The 24892-nt window shown below is 43.7% G+C and overlaps 1 protein-coding gene across 5 annotated transcripts in view; it reads right to left on the reverse strand.

The window, feature by feature from the left end:
- LDLRAD3 (low density lipoprotein receptor class A domain containing 3) overlaps positions 1-24892 on the reverse strand; it is a 276120-nt gene that overhangs the window by 124453 nt on the left and 126775 nt on the right. For all 5 annotated transcript variants that reach the window (XM_025266219.3, XM_006062344.4, XM_025266218.3 and 2 more), the window contains one exon: positions 22656-22781. In XM_025266219.3, the coding sequence (XP_025122004.1) occupies positions 22656-22781 (126 nt within the window). The remainder of the gene's footprint in view (positions 1-22655; positions 22782-24892) is intronic.

Here is a 24892-nt window from a genome sequence, read left to right on the forward strand (position 1 = left end):
AAGCACTTTCAGAAACCTTAAAAAGAAAAAGGACAGAAACAGCCTTTCTCCTCAAGGAAGAAGGTGGCAACCAGCCAGTGTGAAGTCAACACAAAACCCCTTAACGAAGCAAATCTCCATGGAAAATCACTGTTTCTACTGCACAATTTATCTTGCTTCGCCACTCCCTGCAGCACAATTCACGCAAGGCTCTTTCCAGGGCTCTATTTTCGATAAATGAAGCAGCAAAAGGAGAAATTACTCCAGCCCCAACTCTGCCATTTATTAGCTGTGTGATCTAAGGTAACTTATTTCACTTCTCTGAGCCTCGACTCCTTTTTCCGTGGACAGTACAGGCTCCATAATTTGAGGGCCCACTGCGAACTGACAATGTGAGGTCATTTTTCAAAAATTATTTAAAAATTCAAAAAGATAAGTGCTGGGCATGAAACCAAGTCTGGCATGCTTCGGAGCTAAGCACGAATCCTGTGCTGGTCACAGGTCCATGAAGCTGGCCCTGCTGCTTACAGCCTTCATTTGAGCATCAGTGAATGCTCAAAGGAGATGACACGTGAGAAAATGTGCAGCCCAGAGTCTGACACATAGGGGCTCAGGAAATGTTGGACGTGCTCCCCAAGTTATGTCTGCCTTGTTCCTCCGAAGGAGCAACATTGGTGATGATGCTCCCCTCCTGGGACCCTGGGTTATGAATTGAGCCAGCAGCTGCATTATACATGGTACCAGAGCAGGATGACAGACCCAGCACTGAAGACGGTTATGGGCTTAGGAACAAGTCAGTGCCAGCATCTCTGGGTGGTCCTCACCGGCAAGATGGCAGTTGTCTATCTTTCCCATCTGCCTCACAGAGCGATTGTCCAGATGCACTGTGATCACAGCTGCAGACTGCAAACTTCACAGGGCCCCGCAAGCCCAAAGGGCTGTGGAGTTTTTTATTTTTTAGCTTGTCAACTCAGAAAGTTTAATCTGAAAGGTCAGAGGAAGCCGAGGGATGCGGAAGCCAGTGCTCTTTGTTTTGAAGATGAGGGACCAGTGTGAAGGCAAGCAATAGGAGTCTGGCCTGGAAATGGAAGTTTTAATTATTTAAATCGCTGTGGGTCAGAGAATGGTTCCACTTGATCATGCTGAAACCAAAGTCTGACTTCAGCCAAAACCAGAAAGGGGAAACCCAAAACCACAAGTCACATTTGGTTTCTGTCCAAGGCAGCCCTCCAAACCCTTCAGCATCCCACCATGGTGGCCTCTGGCTTCCCTGGGACCCTGTGGGTCATGTCCATGCAGCCAAAGCATCGACAACAATCAGCTCACTCTAATGGACAGCCTTGGAAAAGTGGAAAATCCCATCTCGAATGGGAAGACTTCCAAGAAGGGGCTGCTGCAAACTTACCTGAGTCCCCCTACCCCCAGTAGGAGGGCTGTGCTGAACCAATATTGAAGACATTGCTGGCGTCTACTGACCTTTCTTCAGCCTTAGACCCTTCCAACCTCATAAACTTTTCCAAGGAAAAGAAGCCATATGTGAGCATGTGCATACACATGTACCACATATATGCATGCATATGTGTAAGTATGAGTATATCCAGATCACGTGCATGCATGCTAAGTTGCTTCAGTCGTGTCTGACTCTGTTCGACACTATGGACTGTAGCCTGCCAGGCTCCTCTGTCCATGGGATTCTCCAAACAAGAATACTGGAGTGGGTTGCCATGTCCTCCTCTAGGGGATCTTCCCAACCTAGGGACTGAACCCATATCCCTTATGTCTCCTGCACTGGCAGGCGGGTTCTTTCCCATTAGCGCCACCTGGGAAGCCCTGCTCAGAGCACACGTATCTCCAAATGAATGAAGACTGTCTACACCTTAACACACAGCTCTACTGATAAAGAATCCACCGGGACCAAAAACCAGTCTCAGTGCATAGAATGAATACATATATTTGTTTCCAATGCATATAACCAAAACAACCAGAATCAGAATATAGAAAGAACTCTCACAATTCAAAAGAAAAAAGACAAACAACTTAATAGGAAAATGGGCAAAGGACATGACCGGGCAATTCCCATCAGAGCAATGGCAAACGCTCAGTATGGGGAACACATGTATACCTGTGGCGGATTCATTTTGATATTTGGCAAAACTAATACAATTATGTAAAGTTTAAAAATAAAATAAAATTAAAAAAAAAAACTATAAAACAGAAAATCTGACACATAGAAAATTTTAAAAGTAAAATGAATAACCACTATTAAAAAAAATAAATAAAAGTCACACATTTCAGAGGAAAGTAAAAAAAAAATAAATAAATAAATAAAATAAAATAAAATAAAATAAAATAAAATAAAAAAAAGAAAAAAATGTTGACAGCAGCCAGAAACGAAAGCACCACTTGAACCGCAGCAGACTTGCCAAACTTCAGGTCTTAAAATTCCAGGTTGTTGGTCAGGCTGGGGAGGGAGAGGAAGTCTTAGAGACTGCTCGTGGGAGTGTAAATTTGTAGATCCACCTCGGAGACCAATTGAGTGATACCAGGTGATGCTCAAGGGGCATAGGCCCCACGGCTCAGTCATTTCACTTCCAGCTAAACAAATGTTCGCTGAAACACTGTTTGTAAAATAAAAATATTAGCAATGACCCAAATATTCACCCACAGGAGAATTAACACCATGCGCTACATTGTTATAACAGAATTTTACAGCAGGAGATGGCTAACTTTTTCTGTACAGGACCAGATAGTAAATATTTTAGCTTTTAGTAACCTTTGGGTCTCGGCCTCTTTCTTAAGTACTCAACTTTGCCATGGTGGTACAAAGTGACCATAGAAAACTCGTAAATGAAGATCAGGGCTGTGTTCCAATAAAACTTGATTTATGGGTAATAAACACATTTAAAGTTAAGTAACTTTCAGAACAGGGCATAGGACAATTTGGGGCCAACACCTGCTGAACAGCAGTGAAAAATGAATGAACCAATAAACAAGGTCCTATTGTACAGCACAGGGAACTATATTCGATATCCTGGGATAAACTGTAACAGAAAAGATTAGAAGAATATATATATATATATGTATAACAGTCACTTTGCTGTATAGAAGAAATTAACACAACATTGTAAATTAACTATACTTCAATTTAAAAAAATACAAAATAAGAAAGGACCAGAATCAAGATGGATCAATCTCACAAATATAATCATGGGGAAAAACTTATAAAAGATACTGGCAAGTTATATAAAAATATGCATAGGGTTGTACCACTCAGATGAAATTACCTATGCACAAGAATGCTATCTATTATTCAAGTTATGAAAATACATACTTGCATGTAAGGTCAGTGGATGCCTCTGGAGAGAAGGGGAGGACAGGATCAGAGAAGGCTGTACTGAAGACTGGTAATGATATTTGTTAAGATTTTATTATTTTAAAAACCTGAAGCAAATAAGGAATATAGCAATATGGATTTTTTTCCATTGAGAAATAACTGACATACAATATTATATTAGTTTTGGGTGTAAAATGCAATGATTTGATATTGGTATATATTGCAATAAGTCTAGTTAACATCCGTCACCACATACTGTTACAAAATCCTTTTTGTGATGAGAACTTCAAGGATCTACTCTCAGTAATTTTCAAACATATAACGTGGTACTATTAACTATAGTTAATATAGTTACAATATTAGAATGTATTATAATATAGTACTATTAATTATAATAATATAGCCATGTCACTCAGTCGTGTTTGACTCTTTGCGACCCCATGGACTGCAGCCCACCAGACTCCTCTGTCCATGGAATTCTCGAGGAAAGTATACTGGAGTGGGTTGCCATGCCCTTCTCCAAATATAGCCATCAGATCAGATCAGATCAGTTGCTCAGTCATGTCCAACTCTTTGCGACCCCATGAATCGCAGCATGCCAGGCCTCCCTGTCCATCACCAACTCCCGGAGTTCACTCAGACTCAAGTCCATCGAGTCAGTGATGCCATCCAGCCATCTCATCCTCTGTTGTCCCCTTCTCCTCTTGCCCCCAATCCCTCCCAGCATCAGGGTCTTTTCCAATGAGTCAACTCTTCTCATAAGGTGGCCAAAGTACTGGAGTTTCAGCTTCAGCATCATTCCTTCCAAAGAAATCCCAGGGCTGATCTCCTTCAGAATGGACTGGTTGGATCTCCTTGCAGTCCAAGGGACTCTCAAGAGTCTTCTCCAACACCACAGTTCAAAAGCATCAATTCTTCAGCGCTCAGCCTTCTTCACAGTCCGACTCTCACATCCATACATGACCACAGGAAAAACCATAGCCTTGACTAGATGAAACTTTGTTGGCAAAGTAATGTCTCTGCTTTTGAATATGCTATCTAGGTTGGTCATAACTTTCCTTCCAAGGAGTAAGCGTCTTATAATCTCATGGCTGCAGTCACCATCTGCAGTGATTTTGGAACCCCCCAAAATAAAGTCTGACACTGTTTCCACTGTTTCCCCATCTATTTCCCATGAAGTGATGGGACTGGATGCCATGATCTTCATTTTCTGAATGTTGAGCTTTAAGCCAACTTTTTCACTCTCCACTTTCACTTTCATCAAGAGGCTTTTGAGTTCCTCTTCACTTTCTACCATAAGGGTGGTGTCATCTGCATATCTGAGGTTATTGATATTTCTCCTGGCAATCTTGATTCCAGCTTGTGTTTCTCCCAGTCCAGCGTTTCTCATGATGTACTCTGCATATAAGTTAAATAAACAGGGTGACAATATACAGCCTTGACAAACTCCTTTTCCTATTTGGAACCAGTCTGTTGTTCCATGTCCAGATCCAACTGTTGCTTCCTGACCTGCATACAAATTTCTCAAGAGGAAGATCAGGTGGTCTGGTATTCCCATCTCTTGAAGAATTTTCCACAGTTTATTGTGATCCACACAGTCAAAGGCTTTGGCATAGTCAATAAAGCAGAAATAGATGTTTTTCTGGAACTCTCTTGCTTTTTCCATGATCCGGTGGATGTTGGCAATTTGATCTCTGGTTCCTCTGCCTTTTCTAAAGCCAGCTTGAACATCAGGAAGTTCACAGTTCACATATTGCTGAAGCCTGGCTTGGAGAATTTTGAGCATTACTTTACTAGCATGTGAGATGAGTGCAATTGTGTGGTAATTTAAACATTCTTTGGCATTGCCTTTCTTTGGGATTGGAATGAAAACTGACCTTTTCCAGTCCTGTGGCCACTGCTGAGTTTTCCAAATTTGCTGGCATATTGAGTGCAGCGCTTTCACAGCATCATCTTTCAGGATTTGGAACAGCTCAACTGGAATTCTATCACCTCCACTAGCTTTGTTCGTAGTGATGCTTTCTAAGGCCCACTTGACTTCACATTCCAGGATGTCTGGCTCTAGGTCAGTGATCACACCATCGTGATTATCTGGGTCATGAGGATCTTTTTTGTACAGTTCTTCTGTGTATTCTTGCCACCTCTTCTTAATATCTTCTGCTTCTGTTAGGTCCATACCATTTCTGTCCTTTATCGAGCCCATCTTTGCATGAAATGTTCCTTTGGTATCTCTGATTTTCTTGAAGAGATCCCTAGTCTTTCCCATTCTGTTGTTTTCCTCTATTTCTTTGCATTGATTGCTGAAGAAGGCTTTCTTATCTCTTCTTGCTATTCTTTGGAACTCTGCATTCAGATGTTTATATCTTTCCTTTTCTCCTTTGCTTTTCGCTTCTCTTCTTTTCACAGCTATTTGTAAGGCCTCCCCAGACAGCCATTTTGCTTTTTTGTATTTCTTTTCCATGGGGATGGTCTTGATCCCTGTCTCCTGTACAATGTCACGAATCTCATTCCATAGTTCATCAGGCACTCTATCTATCAGATCTAGGCCCTTAAATCTATTTCTCACTTCCACTGTATAATCATAAGGGATTTGATTTAGGTCATACCATAGCCATAGCCATAACTATAGGTAATATGTGGGACTCCCCTGGTGGCTCAGATGGTTAAAAGTCTGCCTGCAATGCAGGAGATCTGGGTTCAATCCCTGGGTCAGGAAGATCTCCTGGAGAAGGGAATGGCAACCCACTCCAGTATTCTTGCCTGGAGAATCTCATGGACAGAGGAGCCTAGCGGGCTACAGTCCACAGGGTCACAAAGAGTCAGACACGACTGAATGACTATCATGCACACACAGTTAATATGACTTTTAAAATAGGGTGTGGGAAATACAGGTGTTCATTTAACTTTTCTATTTCAGTATGTTTTAAAGAGTCTACCAGAAGTTTTAAAGAGTCTAATCTGGCAGAAATGTTTCAGTGATCACTCACTTTCCTTTACTCTTTCCCCACAGTTATCTCTGGTCTACAGATCCCTGTCTTCAGAATTTTATAGCCCATTTGCTCAGAGAACACAGGTAGATACAGGTCAACAGGCACACCTGGGATTCCTCCTTATCAATGGCTCCTCGTAAAACACTGTGTCTCACCTCCAAGGCAGGGCAGAGAAAGAGAGGCAAAGGATGCTAGAAGAATACTCCCTAAACCCAGCAGCAAGCCAGAAAAAGACCTCTGAACCATCCAAACATACTTCAGGATGTCGGTGCCCTTCAAGTGCTGGCAGCGTCCTCAGGAAGGACCCTCAAGCCCTCCCCTCCCCCAGGTCTATTGACTGTCTCTTTATGTAAATTCCAACAAGGTTTGTGCTTCGGTTCCCAAGGACACAGCAAACCAGAAGGGAGACAAGATGCTGCTGCCAACCTGCAGACAAACCGCCAGCAAGAAGTAAAAGCTGACAACCAGGGGAGGGGCCCCCAAAGCTATAAAAAGCCACGTTAGGAATTCCAAAAGCAGAAGAGCCTAAGATAGTTTCAAAAGAGACCAAGAAGTTCTAAATGGAGCCAAAGGCAACCCTGTATTATAGCCCAGTCTGAACAATGTGCGTGCTAAGTCGCTTCAGTCCTATCTGACTCTGCGACCCTATGGACTGTAGCCTGCTAGGCTCCTCTGTCCATGGGATCCTCCAGGCAAGAATACTGGAGTGGGTTGCTGTGCCCTCCTCCAGGGGATCTTTCCCATCCAGGGATTGAACCCATGTCTCTTATGTCTCCTGAACTGGCAGGCATGTTCTTCACCACTAGCGCCACCTGGGAAGCCCAGTCTAAACAATAGAGCTCCCAAGAATGGTCCTGTGCTGTCCGCAGAGAGAGATGCTGATGAAGCCAAGCTACACACGTCTGAAAGCGAACCCCGTCAAAGACTCAGATTTTACCCAGACTAAAATCTCTGCAAAGACCCCAGACAACTCAGGTTTCACTCTATTTCTCCCAGGGCCTCTGCAGCATTTACCAGGCTTAAGGCAAATTTCAGGGTGTGCGTATGGTGGACTAACTGTATAGGCTCTGGGCAGGGGGGTAGAAAGTGGTTAAGTCTCAGGGGTTCCTGTGATGCCATGGGCCACTCACCCAGAACTCTGAAACATAACTGCTGGACAGCCCATAAACTAACCAGGAAACGCCTCCTACTTTGGGATGTTACGTCTGTGTCTTCTAGCAAAATTTAATGTGCTCCACATGTATGTTTCCTTTGTCCTTGTTAAGGTTTCCCAGTCACTGAAAAAATGTATTATTCTACTCGCTTAACTAGCAAGAGGAATACTGCTCTTTCCAGTGTTTATTTCAATGGGGATGGAGAAAACTGTCTACAGAGTTAACTTCAAAAACTCAACGGTGACTCCAAAGGTTCCCAGCTCTTCTTACCACAACAAACACAGGGATCTAAGAATATGTTTCCCAGCCCACAAGACTCAGGAAAGAGAAGTTGTCTCTCCCCGCCAGAGGGAGGGAGGGGTGAGTTAAGGTTAAACTCAGTGGTTAATTAAACTGGCGGCAATTACTTCAACCACATCTGAAGGAAAAGACCCAGGGCTCACTGCAAGTCATCCAAAAGCAACTGAGCGGCTTCAAGACAGGAAATGAAGCCATCTATCTCCAGCAGGATGTAGGAAATATCGCCTTTAATCCATTTAAAGTCTGTGAAGTCAGCCCCTCTCCCACCTCAAAGCGTTCTTGGCAAAACACATCAATGAGAACCTCCTCGCCCCCAGCCCCCACACCCCCCATCTGCTCCGCAGTCCAGGGAGGTGGTGGTGATCACTCACTTCCTCGCCAAGCATCCCAACCTCCCCGTCTCCAAGGGGATCTTGTCTTCCCAGCCCCCGTCTCCCTGGGAACCAGGCAACTGGGGGAAACGGAGCTGCCCCGAGACTTCCTCTGTTCCAGGACGGAGGATGTCCGGCCCTAAGCCTCTCTGCCAATAATCCGACCCATTAACAAGCACTGCTTCCTTTGTGGCCTGCAAGATGCTGGCAGCCCTGACCTTCAAAGAAGAGGCGGCTTGTCTGCAGCCAGAGGCAAGTTCATGCTGCCTTTCAGAGCAGCCCCTTGGCCCCCTGAGACACAGCAGGGCCATGTGCCGCGGCATTCCGAGGGCAAGGAGAAGGAGTCTGCAAGGAGTCTGCAGGAAGGGAAAGGCTGCCGCTCTGGTCAAGCAGGAGGAGGCAAAGGTTCCTCAATCCCATCTGCCTTTTCCCCAGCCTCTAAGGACCTGGAATCGACCTGCAGTAAAGGAGATGCGGGAGACACGGGTTCGATCCCTGGGTGGGGAAATCCCCTGGAGGAGGAAATGGCAACCCCCTCCAGTATTCTTGCCTGGAGAATCCCACGGTCAGAGGAGCCTGGTGGACTATAGTTCATAGGGTCGCAAAGAGCTGGACGCAACTCAAGCGACTGAGCACACAAGGACCTGGAGGATGTGAATTTTCAGAAGCCCTCTACAGGCAGCACAGTGGAAGGGGCAGAGCCCAAGTCATTGCTAATCGCTGTTTGCCTCCTCCTTGCAGAGGCTTCCTGAGCCGGCTACCTCCTGTCCCACCCCTCGCCTGCCTCCCTCCAATTTCAATTTCACCGGTTCGGTCACCACTCTTCTGTGGATGGCTACCCAGATCTTCCCTCCAGGGACAATCCTCTTTCTCCTGACGCTTCGTGGACACCTCTGCCTGACTGTCCCCTTCACCTCAAACTCTGCATGGCTAACACTGACATCCTTACCTCCCTTCCCACCCACTCCCTTGCTCCTTGGGTCCACTTGTCTTAAAGGGACCACCAAGGGTGGGATGGGGTGGGAGGTGGCTGGAAAGTTCAAGAAGGAGGGGACATATGTGTACCTGTGGCTGACTCACGCTGATGTATGGCAGAAATCAACACAACATTGTAAAGCAATTGTCCTCCAATTAAAAATATATTTTTTAAAAAAGGGACCACCATGTCCCAGCTCCCCAGGCTCCAGCCACGCTTGACCTTCTCCCTCTCCTCACTCTGCACTCAGCTCAGAACCAACTGCTCCTCACCAGGAATAAAATACAATCTTAGATTGTTAACTTTTTTTCCTTCTAGTTTTATTGAGATATGACTGACGTACAGCACTGTGTAAGTTTAATCATACAGCATAATGATTTGATTTACATACATCATGAAATGATGATCTCACTAAGGTTAGTGAACATCTATCATCTCAAATAAATACAAAATTAAAGAAATAAATTTTTTTTTCTTGTGATGAGAACTTTCAGGATTTACTCCCTTAACAGCTTTCATACATAATAACATACCACAGTGTTATTATACTTATCATGTTGTACATCACATCCCTAGAACTTATTAACCAGACTGTTAACTTTTCATGACCTGCCGCAGACTACCCTTCCAAGCATACATTTTTCTGTAATGATTAATAGTGAGGGAATGAAATCCACCTGGGTTCAAATTTCAGCTCTACCACTCACGAGCTACATGACATTAGGAAAACTCTTTACCTTCTTTCAGCCTCAATTTCATCATGTGGACTTACCAGGTGGTTCAGTGGGTAAAGAACCTGCCTGCCAATGCAGGAGATGTAAGAGATGCGGGTTTGATCCCCATGTCTGGAAGATTCCCTGGAGAAGGGAATGGCAACCCAGTCCAGTATTCTTGCCTGGAGACTCTCCATGGACGGGCTACAGTCCATGGGGTCGAAAAGGGTCAGACACGACTGAAGTGACTTAGCATGCGTGCAGAGTAGAAACAGGAATAGTGCCTGTGTCTTAAGATTCTGTGAAAATCAAATGAGATAATACACCCAAATAACTGAGAATCACATGTGGCCCATAGCAGATGCTCAATAAATGCTTATAATAGTAATTATTACTGGGGATTCACATTAGTATAGTGGTTAAGAGTTCAGACCCTGGATTTATAACCACCTGGGTTGATGTCACAATTTTGCCACTTACTATGTGACTTTCAGTTCAGTTCACTTCAGTTCAGTCTCTCAGTCATGTCCGACTCTTTGTGACCCCATGAATTGCAGCACGCCAGGCCTCCCTGTCCATCACCAACTCCCAGAGTTCACTCAAACTCATGTCCATTGAGTTGGTGATGCCATCCAGCCATCTCATCCTCTGTCGTCCCCTTCTCCTCCTGCCCCCAATCCCTCCCAGCATCAGTCTTTTCCAATGAGTCAACTCTTCACATGAGATGGCCAAAGTATTGGAGTTTCAGCTTTAGCATCATTCCTTCCAAAGAACACCCAGGACTGATCTCCTTTAGAATGGACTGGTTGGATCTCCTTGCAGTCCAAGGGACTCTCAAGAGTCTTCTCCAACACCACAGTTCAAAAGCATCAATTCTTTGGCGCTCAGCTTTCTTCACAGTCCAACTCTCACATCCATACATGACCACTGGAAAAACCATAGCCTTGACTAGACAAACCTTTGTTGGCAAAGTAATGTCTCTGCTTTTTACTATGCTATCTAGGTTGGTCATAACTTTCCTTCTCAGGAGTAAGCATCTTTTAATTTCATGGCTGCAATCACCATCTGCAGTGATTTTGGAGCCCCCCAAAAATAAAGTCTGACTGGGAATACACATTAGTATAGTGCTTAAGAGTTCAGACCCTGGATTTATAACCATCTGGGTTGATGTCACAATTTTGCCACTTACTATGTGACTTTAGCAGAGAAGGCAATGGCACCCCACTCCAGTAGTCTTGCCTGGAAAATCCCATGGATGGAGGAGCCTGGTAGGCTGCAGTCCATGGGGTCGCTGAGAATCGGACATGACTGAGTGACTTCACTTTCACTTTTCACTTTCATGCATTAGAGAAGGAGATGGCAACCCACTCCAGTTTCTTGCCCGGAGAATCCCAGGGACGGGGGAGCCTGGTGGGCTGCCGTCTATGGGGTCGCACAGAGTCAGATATGACTAATGCGACTTAGCAGCAGCAGCAGCAGCAGAAGCAGCATGTGACTTTAGACAAGTTATTTAACCTTTCTGGGTCTCAATTCCTTCTCTACCAAAAGAGAGTCATAGTATTACCAACCTAAAGTGAGATCAAACACGTACAGCATATAACAATGTGCCGTATACATAGGTGCTTAGTCATTGTCAGCCAAGTTGCATCTTATGCCCTGCACGGTCTGCACACCTCCCTGCTTCTGCCTGGGCCTTCAGCCTAAAAGACTTCATGGAACTATACTGCCAACTTTTAAATGGTACCCATCCTCCTGGATCCACCTCTTTCAATAACCTGCTCTGGTAAGCCTAGAGGGAAATAACCTCTCCTCTGATCAGTGATTCTCACAGTACTTCCAGCTGTCCACCCATATTGTAATTACTTGGGTAAGATGATTTTGGTCTCCCTGGCTTGTGCATCATCTCAACAAAGCAGTTTCTACATCCCTCGCAGCATCGTGCATGGTGTTTGGCACAGAAATCTCGGAAAGAGAATGAATCTGAAAGAAGGTAGCAACTGGGTTGAATCCACAATGTACAACCTAAATGTGCCCTCTGGGTGTATATCTGCAACCGTACAAGAGGATGAAGACATGCCCATGTTAAGAATATATCCTGACTGCCTGTCTTTTTCTTTAACCCTGTGTTTCATTAGTGGCCTGATCCATTCATTCCACAGACATTTACTCACTATTTCCTGTAAATTAAGCCCTCTAATAGGCACTGGGGATGAAAGAAAACCCAGTCTGTTCTTAAAGAGCTTACACTCTACTGGGGAGACAGGCAGGTCAGTGGGTACCGAAGATAAAGCATGAGAAGTGTAATTTATTCCACGTGCATTTACCACGTGTGGACACTGAACCAGACCATACAGTTGGCATTAGGAGTACAGCTGTGAACCACCAACAATACCACGCAATGGCCATTATGGTGTAGTCGCGATGGCAGAAAATAAATGAAAAGTGGTGGTAAGTGCAGAGGAGAAGAGTGAAGCAGGGGAAGGAGACGGAGCGGGAGGCTGGGGAGGGGAGAAGTTATCTTTACAAGGTGTTCAGGGCAGGCGTCCGATTCAGTGGCATTTGTCTGAAGAAGGCCCAAGATGGTGTGCCAACAGGCAAGGGAAAGACAAGCCCAGCCTCGGAAGGCCAGCAACAGCTCCCTAAGGAAGCAGGTCACACAGGAGCCTTTAAGGGGACCATGCTGATGGAGCTTCGGAGCACGCAGTGGAAGTACCCTTCTCCTTCTCTGCTCACCCAGCCCCTCTGACTGATGCAGGTACAGCTCCTTGAGGCTTCACCCATGGATCTGCTGAGGGGTGAAGAGGAAATGTGGAATCTCATCCAGGTTGACATGAATAAAGCTATAGAAATACACAAGCACTGAGGGGCTCCATGAATAAAAAATACAGATATACTGGCTGGGTGATTCAACTGTTTAGGGGGACCGTCAAGAATGCATCAGCAGTGGAAGAAGCACAGTGGGTTTTCTGAGCACAACTATGCTGAACACAGCAGCAGAAGATTCTGCTTGAGTGATTTTCCACTGTGGTCATCCAGACTGGTCTGCCATCTTAGTTCCTGGCAGGAGTCCTCGAGCTCACCAAAAAGGAACTGGGGAGAGCTGTGCTGCCAGCCAGTCCAGGGTTTCACCTCCTGCCAAGGATGTCTGAGAATGAGGCAGGAGGAAGAGGCCAAACACAGGGAAAAGGAGGAAGGAAGGCAGCGAAAGGGCAAAATCTCAGCACTGTGATCCTCTGGAAGGGACACTGGTCCTTGCTTGTCCTCACTTCTGCCAAATGAACGCAAATGGTGGGAAAACACATCAGAGTAATAAAATTCTTTAAAAATATGACTTTCCAATTATTTGCTGAAGTTTAGACACCACCCAACAAAACCACTCCTTTATCCTTTATTTCTTTTTACCATTTTTGGAAAATTCCAGTTACATATGAAAACAGAGAGTGTATAGGGAACCCCTGTATGTCCATCACCTGGCTTTAATAATTACCAGTACGATCCAAAAATGGGCAGAAGGCCTATATATCAACATTTCTCCAAAGAAGACAAACGGGTGGCCAATAGGCACTGAAAAGATGCTCAACATTACTAACGATTAGATAATGCAAATCAAAACTACAATGAGGTACCACCTCGCACCAGTCAGAATGGACATCAATAAAAAGTCTACAAATAACAAATGCTGGAGAGGGTGTGGAGAAAAGGGAACCCTCCTACCCTGTTGGCGGGAATGTAAGTTGGTACGGTCACTGCGGAAAACTGAGGAAATTGCTCAGAAAACTAAAAATAAAATTACCATATGATTCAGCAATCTCACTCCTAGGCAGACATCCAGACAAAACTACAATCCAAAAAGCTACATGCACCCTATGCTCACAGCGGCAGTATTCACAACAGTCAAGACACAGAGACAATGCCCACTGACAGAGGAATGGGTAGAGAAGATGCGGTGCACGCACACAGTGGAATACTACTCAGCCATAAAAAGGATGGAATAATGCCATCTGCAGCAATGCAACTAGAGATCATCATACAAAGGGAAAGAAGGCCAAAAGGAGAGAGGTAAATGTCATCTGATACCTCTTACAGGTGGAATCTAGAATATGACACAAATGAACCTAAGAAACAGAAACACGCTCAGGGACAAAGAAAGCAGACTGATGGTTGCCGGAGTCAGGGTGGAGGGCGGGAAGTTGGAGGAGAGACAGAGCAGGAGATTGGGGTTAGCAGACGGGGACTTTCATGTATGGAATGAATAAGCAGGAAGGTCTTCCTGTATAGCAGAGAGAACTATATTCAATATTATACAATAAACCATAAGGAAAAAGAATATTTTAAAAAATGTATATATATGTATAATGAATCACTTCTGCTACACAGCAGTAATTAACACAACAATGCAAATCAACTATACTTCAATTTAAAAAAAGAAAGAAGAAAATTTATTTTCCAGTGTCTAAGCAATAAACCCATAATTAAAATGAAAAAAAAAATGTACCAATATGCTGACAATTCTGTTTCAGTCCCAGCTCACCCATTACTACCTCCCCCACCCCCTCCCAGAGGAAAGGCTTGAAACATATCCTAGACACCATGTAATTTTACTTTCATATACTCTGGGATATAGTTATCAAAGATAAAGACTATTTTAAAAACTAAGAATGTCACCCTCGAACTAAAAAAATTAACAATAACTCCTTAATATCACTAGATACACAACCACAATTAGAGATTTCCCAACTATCTCAAGTTTTTAAAAACAGTGGTTTGTTTGAATCAGAGTTGAAACAAGATCCATATGTTACATTTGGTTGGTTTGTCTCTTCGTCTCTTTGAATCTGTAGGTTCCCCCTTCCTGTATTATTTTTTTTTTAGAATTTATTTGCGGATGTAACTGAGTGATGGAGAATGTCCCACATTCCGGATCTGGCGATTTGTGTACCCATGGGGCCACTAATGTGTATGTTCCTCTGTCCCTGAATTTTTTTAAACTAGTGGTTAGTATTAAGAACTGCATGTTTGGGGACTTCCCTGGTGGTCAGTGGTTAAGACTCTTGCTTCCAATGTAGGGGCACAGGTTCAATCCCTGGTCAGGGAACTAGCACCTCGCATGCTGTACACATGACCAAAAAGAAAAAAATGTAAAAAAATAAAGAGAAAGAATTGCATGTTCATGTTCCCCCTAAATTCATATGTGGAAACCCTAACCCCTAAATAGATGGAATTAGAAGGTGGAGTCTTTGGGAGGTGCTGAGGGTTAGATGAGGTCAGAGGGTGATGTTCTCATGATGGGATAAGCACCCTTACAAGATGAGGAGGAAATTTCTCTCTCTGAGTGCACAGAAAGCCATGTGAGGTTACAGCCAGAAAGGGGGGCCACACCACCAACCCAGCCATGCTGGTACTCGGATCCTGGACTTCCAGATCTGTGAGAAATAAGTTTCTATCATGTATGCCACTCAGTGTATGGCATTCTATTATAGCAGCCTGAACTGACTGAGCCAGTTACAGCCTCGATCAGATTCAGGTAGGATGCGTGGGGACAGAAACACCATAGAGTGGGCTGGGTGTGCCTCTAGGGTCATCTCAGAAGGCCAGTGTCTGGTGGTCTCTTTTCTTGAATGCTAAGACTGTCTTCTGGGCGTTCCCACATCCAAATCAGGCAGAGCAACCACGTGGCACCCTGGCTCTGCCACTGAACGCAGCTGAAGAAAACCTGGACAGAACACCTGGAGCGGCAACTTTTAGATTCTGAAAAGTAAACTGGAGCAGACCAATTTGGGGGAAGAAGACCAAGATTTGAACTAGCACTGAAAGGGTCCCAAGTCTACTTTCTTTTACTCCTCTCAGACTCCCAAGAAATGGGCAAATATCAGAGAGATCATAGAGAGCGAAGAACCTAGGAAAGCGACTCCATAAAGTTGTTTTTGAATTCTGAAGTGGATTCCCAAGCTGGACATGCATGGGTCTTGTCCTAATTAGCACACCAGACTGTGATAACAGACCACTGCCCAGCTCCCAGACCACTGCCCAGCTTCCAGACCACTGCCCAGCTCCCAGACTACCGCCCAACTCCCAGACCACCGCCCAGCTCCCAGACCACCGCCCAGCTCCCAGACCACTGCCCAGCTCCCAGACTGAGCACTGGAAGGTGCAGACACAGGACAGGTCCAAGCAGCCACTGCAAAAACAGTCTGAGAACAACTGCAACCACAGCCCACAGAGGGCTGCCAGGAACTTGAGGCCTGACCAACAGGGCCATTTGTCCACTAAAGCAAAAACATAAGCCTTCTCCATGGGGTTTAAACAAAACCCAAAGTGTCATACATAATGACCAAAATAGCCAGAATATAATCCAGCTTTTTACTTGGCATATGAAAAGACAGGAAAATCTCAACCCTCATGAGAAAAGATAATCAACAGACGCTAACACCAAATTAAGGCAGATGTTGGAAATTTGTGACACAGACTTTAAAGCAGCTATTATACAAATATTCTAACAAGTAATCATGAACACTCTCAAAACAAATGGAAAATAAAAAGCCTCAGCAAAGAAACACAAGATATAAAGAAGAACCAAAAGAAAATTGTAGAACTGAAAAAATACAGTAACCAATGATGAAATGTAAGTTGGTACTGCCACTATTTCAAACTGCGGTGCTAGAGAAGACTCTTAAGAGTACCTTGGACAGCAAGGAGATGAAACCAGTCAATCCTAAAGGAAATCAACCCTGAATATTCATTGGAAGGACTGATGATGAAGCACCAATACTTTGGCCACCAGATGCAAAGAGTGACTCATTGGAAAAGACTCTGATGCTGCGAAAGATTGAAAGCCAAACGAGAAGAGGGTGGCAGAGGATGAGATGGTTAGCTGGCATCACTGACTCAGTAGACATGAATTTGAACAAACTCTGGGAGATAGTGGAGGACTGAGGTGCCTGGTGTGCTTAGCGACTTAGCGACTGAACAACCATCACTATGGAGGTTCCTCATAAAACTAAAAATAGAATTACCACGTGTGTGCTGTCTTTCAGTCATGTCCGACTCCTTCTGACCCCACAGACTGTAGCCCTCCAGACTCCTCTATCCATGAAATTCTCCAGGCAAGAACTGGGAGTGGGTTGCCAGGCTCTCCTCCAGGGGATCTTCCTGACCTAGGAATCGAACCTGGGTCTCCCACCCTGCAAACAGATTCTGTACCACGGAGCCACCAGGGAAGCCCAGAATTACCATACAATCCATCAATCCCACTCCTGGGCACATACCCAGTAAAAATCAAAAATATACATGCACCCTATGTTCACAGCAGCACTATTTGCAACAGCCAGGACATGGAAACCACCTAAATGTCCACCAACAGAGGAATGGGTGGAGGAGATGTGGTGCATGCATACAATGGAGTATTGCTCAGCCATAAAAAGGATGGAATAATGCCATCTGCAGCAACAAGGATGGACCCAGAAATTATCATATGAAGTGAAGTAAATCAGAAAGATACCACAAAGTATCTCTTACATGTGGAATTTCAAATAGGCCACAAATGAACCTATCTATGAAACAGAAACAGACTCACAGGCCTAGAGAACAACGGGAGGGTTGGGGGAAGGATGGAGTGGGAGGTTGGGATTAGCAGATGTAAGCTATTATGTAGCCTATGGATAAACAACAACGTCCTATTTGTATAGTACAGGGAACTATATTCAGTATCCTCTGATAAATCATGATGGAAACAAATATTGTAAAAAAGAATGTATTAATATATATATATATAACTGAATCACTTTGCTATACAGCAGGTATTAACATAACATTGTAAATAAACTACATTTCAATTAAAAAAGACAAAAAAATACAGTAACCAAAATTTAAAAAGTACCCTGTTGTAGGGGCTTTAAAGCAGACTGGGGATGACAGAGAAAAAAGGAAACCTGACGAACTTTAGCTGAAGAGTAGAGTAGTAAAATCTATCCAATCTGGACAATGAAAAGAAAAATGATTGATTAAAAAATGAACAGACCTACAAGGACCTAAAATTGTTAGCAGAATCCCATTAAAAAAAAAAAAGACAGAGGGCTATAAATCAACTACAATTCAATTAAAGAGAGAGAAACAATAGCTTAAAATGTACTAAGTATGGCAATAGACAAAATCCTACAGATTCAGAGAGAACCCTAACAGGATAAACTCAAAGAAATCCACATACCCAGATATATCATCATCTAACTGCTGAAAACTAAAGACCAAAAAAATCTTCAAAGCAGCTAGAGGAAAACAGTCTGTTCTCTAGAGGAAAACAATTTAAAATAACTGCAACTTTCTCACGGGAAATGAGAGAAGCCAGAGGAAGTGGCACAACACTTTAAAAGGGCTGTAGAGGAAGGAACTGTGACCCCAGAATTCTCTATGCAGTAAAAAATATCCTTCAGGAAAGCAGGTAAAATAAAGACATTCGCAGATGAAGGAAAACTAAGAGCATTTGTTACCAGCAATACTGCTTTAAAAGAATTGCTAAAGGAAGTTCTTCAGACAGAAGGAAAATGATACGAGAAAAAAACTTGGAACAACACGAATCAAGCAAGAGCAGTCAAAATGGTAAATATCTGGGTAAATATTTGTAGTAGATGAGTCTTCTCCTCCGGAGTTCTTTAAAATATACTGGAAAAGTTAAAGCAAGAATTAGAACACTGTCTTTTGGGGTTTCTTAAGTATGCAGATGTACTATCTATACAACTATAATATAAAGAGATCCAGAGAGTGATAAGGTTTCTACGCTCCTTATCATTCTAAGGTGCAATATTGATTCAAAGCCGTCTGTGAGAAGATTGACAGCTGGTTTCAAAACTTTTCTGCCGGATCCAATCCATTATGAAACTCCCTATCAATTTTTCATCTAATGGTTTTAGTAGCCATTGAAGATCCATTTCTTCATTAAGGGTTATAAAACAGACATACTCTAATTCTCTCATTCTTCTATTAGCTGATATTCTTCAATTAAAAAAAGAACTTTCCTAAGTCAGCTATTTAATTACTCAGAAACACAATCCATGTATGAAAAGGGAGGATAAATGCTTGATTCTTTCATTTACCAGTTTTCAAGTAGGGAACTAGAATCGCTCTTCTCAAATGACAGATAATGGATATAATTTACTCATTTAGACTACTGAAGACCAATATCCAAACATTTAAATGATACAGGGTCTTTAATTATGGCAGAGAGTACACAGGATGGTGCAACCATTTAGAATGTACATACCATAATGCATCACACCTACTTTAATTGCCATTGGATTACTCTCTAGAATGTATGTATGCTAAGTCATTTCAGTCATGTCCGACTCTGTGCGACCCCATAGACGGCAGCCCACCAGGCTCCCCCGTCCCTGGGATTCTCCAGGCAAGAACACTGGAGTGGGTTGCCATTTCCTTCTCCAATGCATGAAAGTGAAAAGTGAAAGTGAAGTCGCTCAGTCATGTCCGACTCTTAGCGACCCCATGGACTGCAGCCCACCAGGCTCCTCCGTCCATGGGATTTTCCAGGCAAGAGTGCTGGAGTGGGGTGCCATTGCCTTCTCCAAGAATGTATGTATACACAACGATATATAAAAAGAATCCCCCCTCCTTAGATGATAAGATTCCTGTGGACGCTAGGAAATTGAGACCAGGCAGATACTCACAAAAGGACTCAGTAAAACATGGGCACACCTTGTTTTATTGAGCTTCACTTTATTACACTTTGAAGATATTGCATTTTTTTTTTAAACAAACTGAAGATGTGTGGTAACCCTGCACTGAGCACGTCTGTGGCCACCATCCTTGCAACAGCATTTGCTCACTCTGCGTTTCTGTGTCGCATTTTGGTAACTTAAACTTTTCTTTTATTATATTTGTTATTGGTGATCAGTGATCGGTGATCTTTGATGTTACTATTAAAATTTTTTTGTTCTGTGTTTTTAAATTAAGGTAGGTATATTGCTTTTTCTTCCCAGACAGAATGCAAATGCACACTTCAGAGGCTACAGCATAGAGTAGTCATAACTTTTATATGCACTGGGAAACCAAAAAATTCGTGTGACTCACTTTATTGCAACATTTGCTTTATTGCTGCGGTCTGGAATCAAGCCCACTGTATCTTGGAGGTATGTGTGTATAAAAGAACTATGTCTTTAGCCATTCAAAACCAAAGGCAAAATCCTAATAGACATGCTCTTCCCCTTAATCACTCAGTTTTGCTTTAAGCCACTTTGCATTTTTAAAGTCAATTACTCTGGCTACCCACCACACTCAGCACTTTTCAGATATCATCTCATCTAATCCTCACAACAAACCTGGAAAAAGGCTGTCAGTATGGGGTCACACAGAGTCGGACACAACTGAAGTGACTCAGCAGCAGCAGCAGCAGCATCCCCATTTTAGAGAAAAGCCACTGTGCAAGCAGATTATGTAAGATGCCTGACTCATGCTTCCCCAGGGCAGAACACAAATCTGAGGCCAGACCCCAGCTCCAAAGTCATTTTGCTCAGCCAGGCCCCTGACCCTGTTAATGACACGCACCCTCCTGGCTAAGGTGGGTTTTAGCCACTTCACTACCATTCGACAATCTAGCAGCTCTGCCGCAGCTCTGCCACTTGAGGCTCAGAAGATGAAATAAGGCAACAGAAGGCACACAGGAGAGTTATAAACTCTGTGTCCCTCTTGGGAGGGTACAGCAATGATTGTTCCCCAGAAAGACATAAAGAACACAGGAGACAGTCACTCTCCTCTTTGAAGACTTAAAATAGAAGCAACAGGGTAAGAGAAAATCAGTTTATCAAAACAATCACTAAAGTCATTAAAACTTTTGTTTTTAAAAAAATTAATAACATGAGAAAATGGTCACAATAAAGAGGACATCTCAATTAAGCATATTAGAGAAGATAGACAGATAGATAGAAACATAGATGGAGTGGGGGACAACTATCACAAAATAGCCCACATATTAACAGGGCTTTTTCCTAGGCAGTTTTGCTTTCCTCTTTATACTTTTCTATATTTTGCAACTTTTTTTTTGCTGACAGAATGAGACTGTATTGGGAAGGAGTGCCTGGGCAGAGAGCAGGAGGGTGAGGGAACCCAATATATTCTGCAACTTTTGCAATAATTGGAAGCAAAAAAGGTTATTAAAATATTTAAGTGCAGAAAGTAAACATGTGGGCCTGTCCACAGCCAACTACTATCTAAATATTTCGGGGGAAAGGAAAGAGGATAAACTGAGCCGTGACCAGAGGAACCAGCAGCAGGTACAAAGCGAACTGCTGTCTGAAAGGCGGGGAAGGTACACCTGACACTCACTGAAGCTGCTGAGTGTGAATCTGGACGTAGAGACGCTGACCAGGAAGGGACTGCATGTTCGCAGACCAAGGAGTAGTGAGGTGAGCTCCAACATCAAGACTGCCAAGAGGCAGGCGGGGTAGAGAGAACAAGAGGAGTTCACGTGTGTGTCTGTCTCCTGATGCCATGGAATATTAGACAGCAGGTAAAAAGAATCGGAGGTGGTCACAAGTCAAGGAAAACGCTAGCTTTCTACTGTTTGGATATTTTTCTGAGAGCATATTCTTTTTCTAAATTGAGGTACAGTTGATTTACAATGTTGTATTAGTTTCTGGTGTACAGCAAAGTGATTCATACGTACATATATACATACACATATGTTCTTTTCCATATTCTTTTCCATTATGGCTTATTAAAAATATTGGATATAGTTCCCTTTGCTATACAGTAAGATCTTGTTATTTATCTATTTTATATAGAGTAGTTTGTATCTGCTAATCATAAAACTCCTAACTTATCCCTCTCCCACCCTCTTTCCCCTTTGGTAACCATGTTTGTTTTCTGTGAGTGTTTTGTAGACAAATCCATTTGTGTCATATCTTAGATGCTGCATATAGCTGATACTGCATGGTATCTGTCTTTCTCTTTCTGATTGATTTCACTTAGTACGATAATCTCTCATATGATATCACTCATATGATAATATGAGTCCACCCACATTTGCTACAGATGACATTATTTCATGCTTTCCTATTGCAGGGTAATGTTCCATTGTGTAGATATACCACATCTTTATCCGTTCATCTGTGGGTGGACACGTAACTGCTTCCCCATTGTGACCGCTGCTATGAACACTGAGATGCATGTATCTTTTCAAATTAGAGTATTCTCCAGATATATGCCCAGGAGCGGGACTTCCGGATCATACAGCAGCTTGCAAAAGCATATTCTTACAGTGGAGAAGCAAACGGCAACACAGTCCAGTATTCTTGCCTGGAGAATCCCATGGACAGAGGAGCCTGGTGGGCTACAGTCCATGGGGTCACAAGAGTCGGACACGACTTAACAACTAAAGGAGAAGAGATTCTTATAGTGTATATATTATTAATATACACACATTTTTTTTTTTAAAAAGAATTCAAAGTGAGAAGGAAAGCAAGCACCTAAACATGGGTGATGAGTGGGAGAGTCAATCAGATGAGGGTCTGAATAGGCCTAGAACTGGCTCTGCTCCTGATAAGCTGTGTGACTCTGGATGTATCCACTGACCCCTCTGTGCTTCACATTCTGATCTGTGGATGGCGATCACATGCCCACATTCTCAGAGCAATCGTCAGAACTGAAAACAAGCTATGGTCCAGGCCCAGTGCACATAGCTGAGACCCTGATAAATGGTAGCTGGGCCTCTATACATACACATAAGAAAGAATGGTAACGAGTTGATTCCAGGTAACAACAGAAAAGGTGCTAGGCTGTGGTGTAAGAAGCCCAAAGATGAGAGTGGCCAGGATGCAGGGCCCCCAGCACTTACTGCAGTTCTCTTCGTCGCTGCCATCTGGACAGTCCTCAAACCCGTTACACCGGAAGCGGCCGATGATGCAGTGGACGCCGCTGGCACATGGGAAGAAGGTCGGGCCACATTTCGACTTAGCCTTGGCTGCAGGAGGACAAACAAGATAAACAAGAGAGATGTCAGAAGGATAAGTTTTCTGAGCACTGCGTACCCAAGCCGCTAACTTGGAGGGTGCAACAGGGTCTGTTCACATCTACCTTGAAATCCCCAGAGTTTCTTACCACCAGCAGCCACTTCCAAAACCCAGCCAGAATGGAAACCCACATGCATCATTCTCCAGGAAGGGGGTGACTCATCCACTGCTACCAAAGTCCCAAGGAGCCCAGACACAGCCCCTGAGCCAGGAAGGTGCAATCAAAATGTGCCGAACAAAGGAATGAACAGGTGAGCGGATGGATTATGGCTGGAGCTTGCTCTAAGGTGCTAAAGAACCACTCGGAATTCATACCCTGAACTCTCAAAGTAATCGTCTACACTTGCTGAGTGTTTACTAACCAGCCAGTGTGTCCAGCGCTTTACATCATCTCATTTAATCCACCCAGCAACCACCCTATAGGCCGGTGAGCAGAAAAGTGTTATTAACCTAAGAGGCCCAAGGCTGCCACCCTGAGAAAGGTTTGCTTGCAAAGTCGGCCCTCGCTTGGCTGGCATCTGGGAACGTGCATTTCGGGAAGGTTCGCGTCATTTTCTCCTGAGGGTGGCTCATTGTTCATGCAAACCATTCATGCAAACAGTGCATGTATGCTGAACCCCTGTCTTTCTTCTGGGAGTCTGGGATTTTGATACATGTTGGCAGAAGGTGCCTGCATGACCAGACCCCAGTAAAAACCCTGGGCACTGAGTCTCTAATGAGCTTCCTGGGGAGAAAACATGTCATATACCATGTCAAACTTTTTGCTGGAGGGATTCAGTGCCTCCTATGTGCCTGCCTTGGGAAGGGACTCTGAGAGCCTGGGCTTGGTGTCCCCTGACTTCACTCCTTCACCTGTTCCCTTTGTTGGCTTTGCTTTGTCTCCTTTTGCTGTAATAAATCATAGCCGTGAGTATGACTGTGTGCTGAGTTCTCTGATTCCTTCTAGCAAATCATAGAAACTGAACATGGTCATGGAAGCCCCTAAGATAGGTTGTATCATGTCACAGAAATGCTCTGAAAAGGTGAAGTGACTTGCCCAGGGTTACAAGGCTTGAAAACCTGATGCTGATGTGAGGCCCCTGGCACTGAGAACCCAGAAGCCACGCTCTCAACCAACTCCGCTGTACTGCCCCTCTGCCAGAGGCTGTCACTTCTCACAACAGAAGCCAGACTCCTGCCCAAAGAAATCCTTCTTCCACTCCTGCTGTACAAACAGTTTTAACAGGAACTGCTGTAACTCAGGCTTGATGGAGTGTCCTGCTAGCCAAACAGCCCTGTGGGGCAATGCGCTTTCCCATTCACAGGGCTGGCTGCTGTGGCTTGTGATTACAAGGTGAGATGGGATGTACTACTGCATCCTGGGTAGCGGGCCCCACCTAGCATCCCTCTTGTCTCCTGTCTAGAGGCAGGACCCATGGTCCTCAGGAAGGAAGGGCCATTTCTTTGGAATAAACAAGCAGTAAATTACCTTCATGTTCCTGCCATCAGTAACATGTCAATTTTGGCAGCAGCTGATACATGATCAACAGGGTTTTAAGGCCTGGGATATATCTAGGACTTAAAAACCCACATGGCTTTGTTTTAGCCTTAATATTTTAGAATGGTGAGAGTGTGCTCTTCACAAAGCATGAACTTAGGAGAGTGTCCTGAGTTCAAATTGTGGTTCTATGCTTCATAACCTGCGCAGGCTTCTAAAAATTACTGAGCTTAGTTTCCTCATCAGTATGTAAATCTCACTGGGCTCTAGGAAGGACTCAGTGCAATAATCTGTATAAAATGCTTAGCCCAGAGCATGCCATAGAGTAGGTACTCGTTTAATGGTAGAGCTTATGCTATTTATTATCAGCATCAGCATCATCACTTAGGCTTACGGGATTTTAAAATTAATCCTTGGGTTGTTAAATTTTTTTTTCTGATAATCAAATTTTAAGGAGTTCATATCTATGAATTGATATGAAGTGATCTCCAGGATATACTGTTAAGTGAATAAAGCAAAGTGCAAAATAGTATCTCTAGCACTGTATCCACTCTGTATGGCATAAAAAGGGGATCTAAGAAAACA

Source organism: Bubalus bubalis, chromosome 16, assembly GCF_019923935.1.
Source record: "Bubalus bubalis isolate 160015118507 breed Murrah chromosome 16, NDDB_SH_1, whole genome shotgun sequence".
NCBI lineage: Eukaryota > Metazoa > Chordata > Mammalia > Artiodactyla > Bovidae > Bubalus > Bubalus bubalis.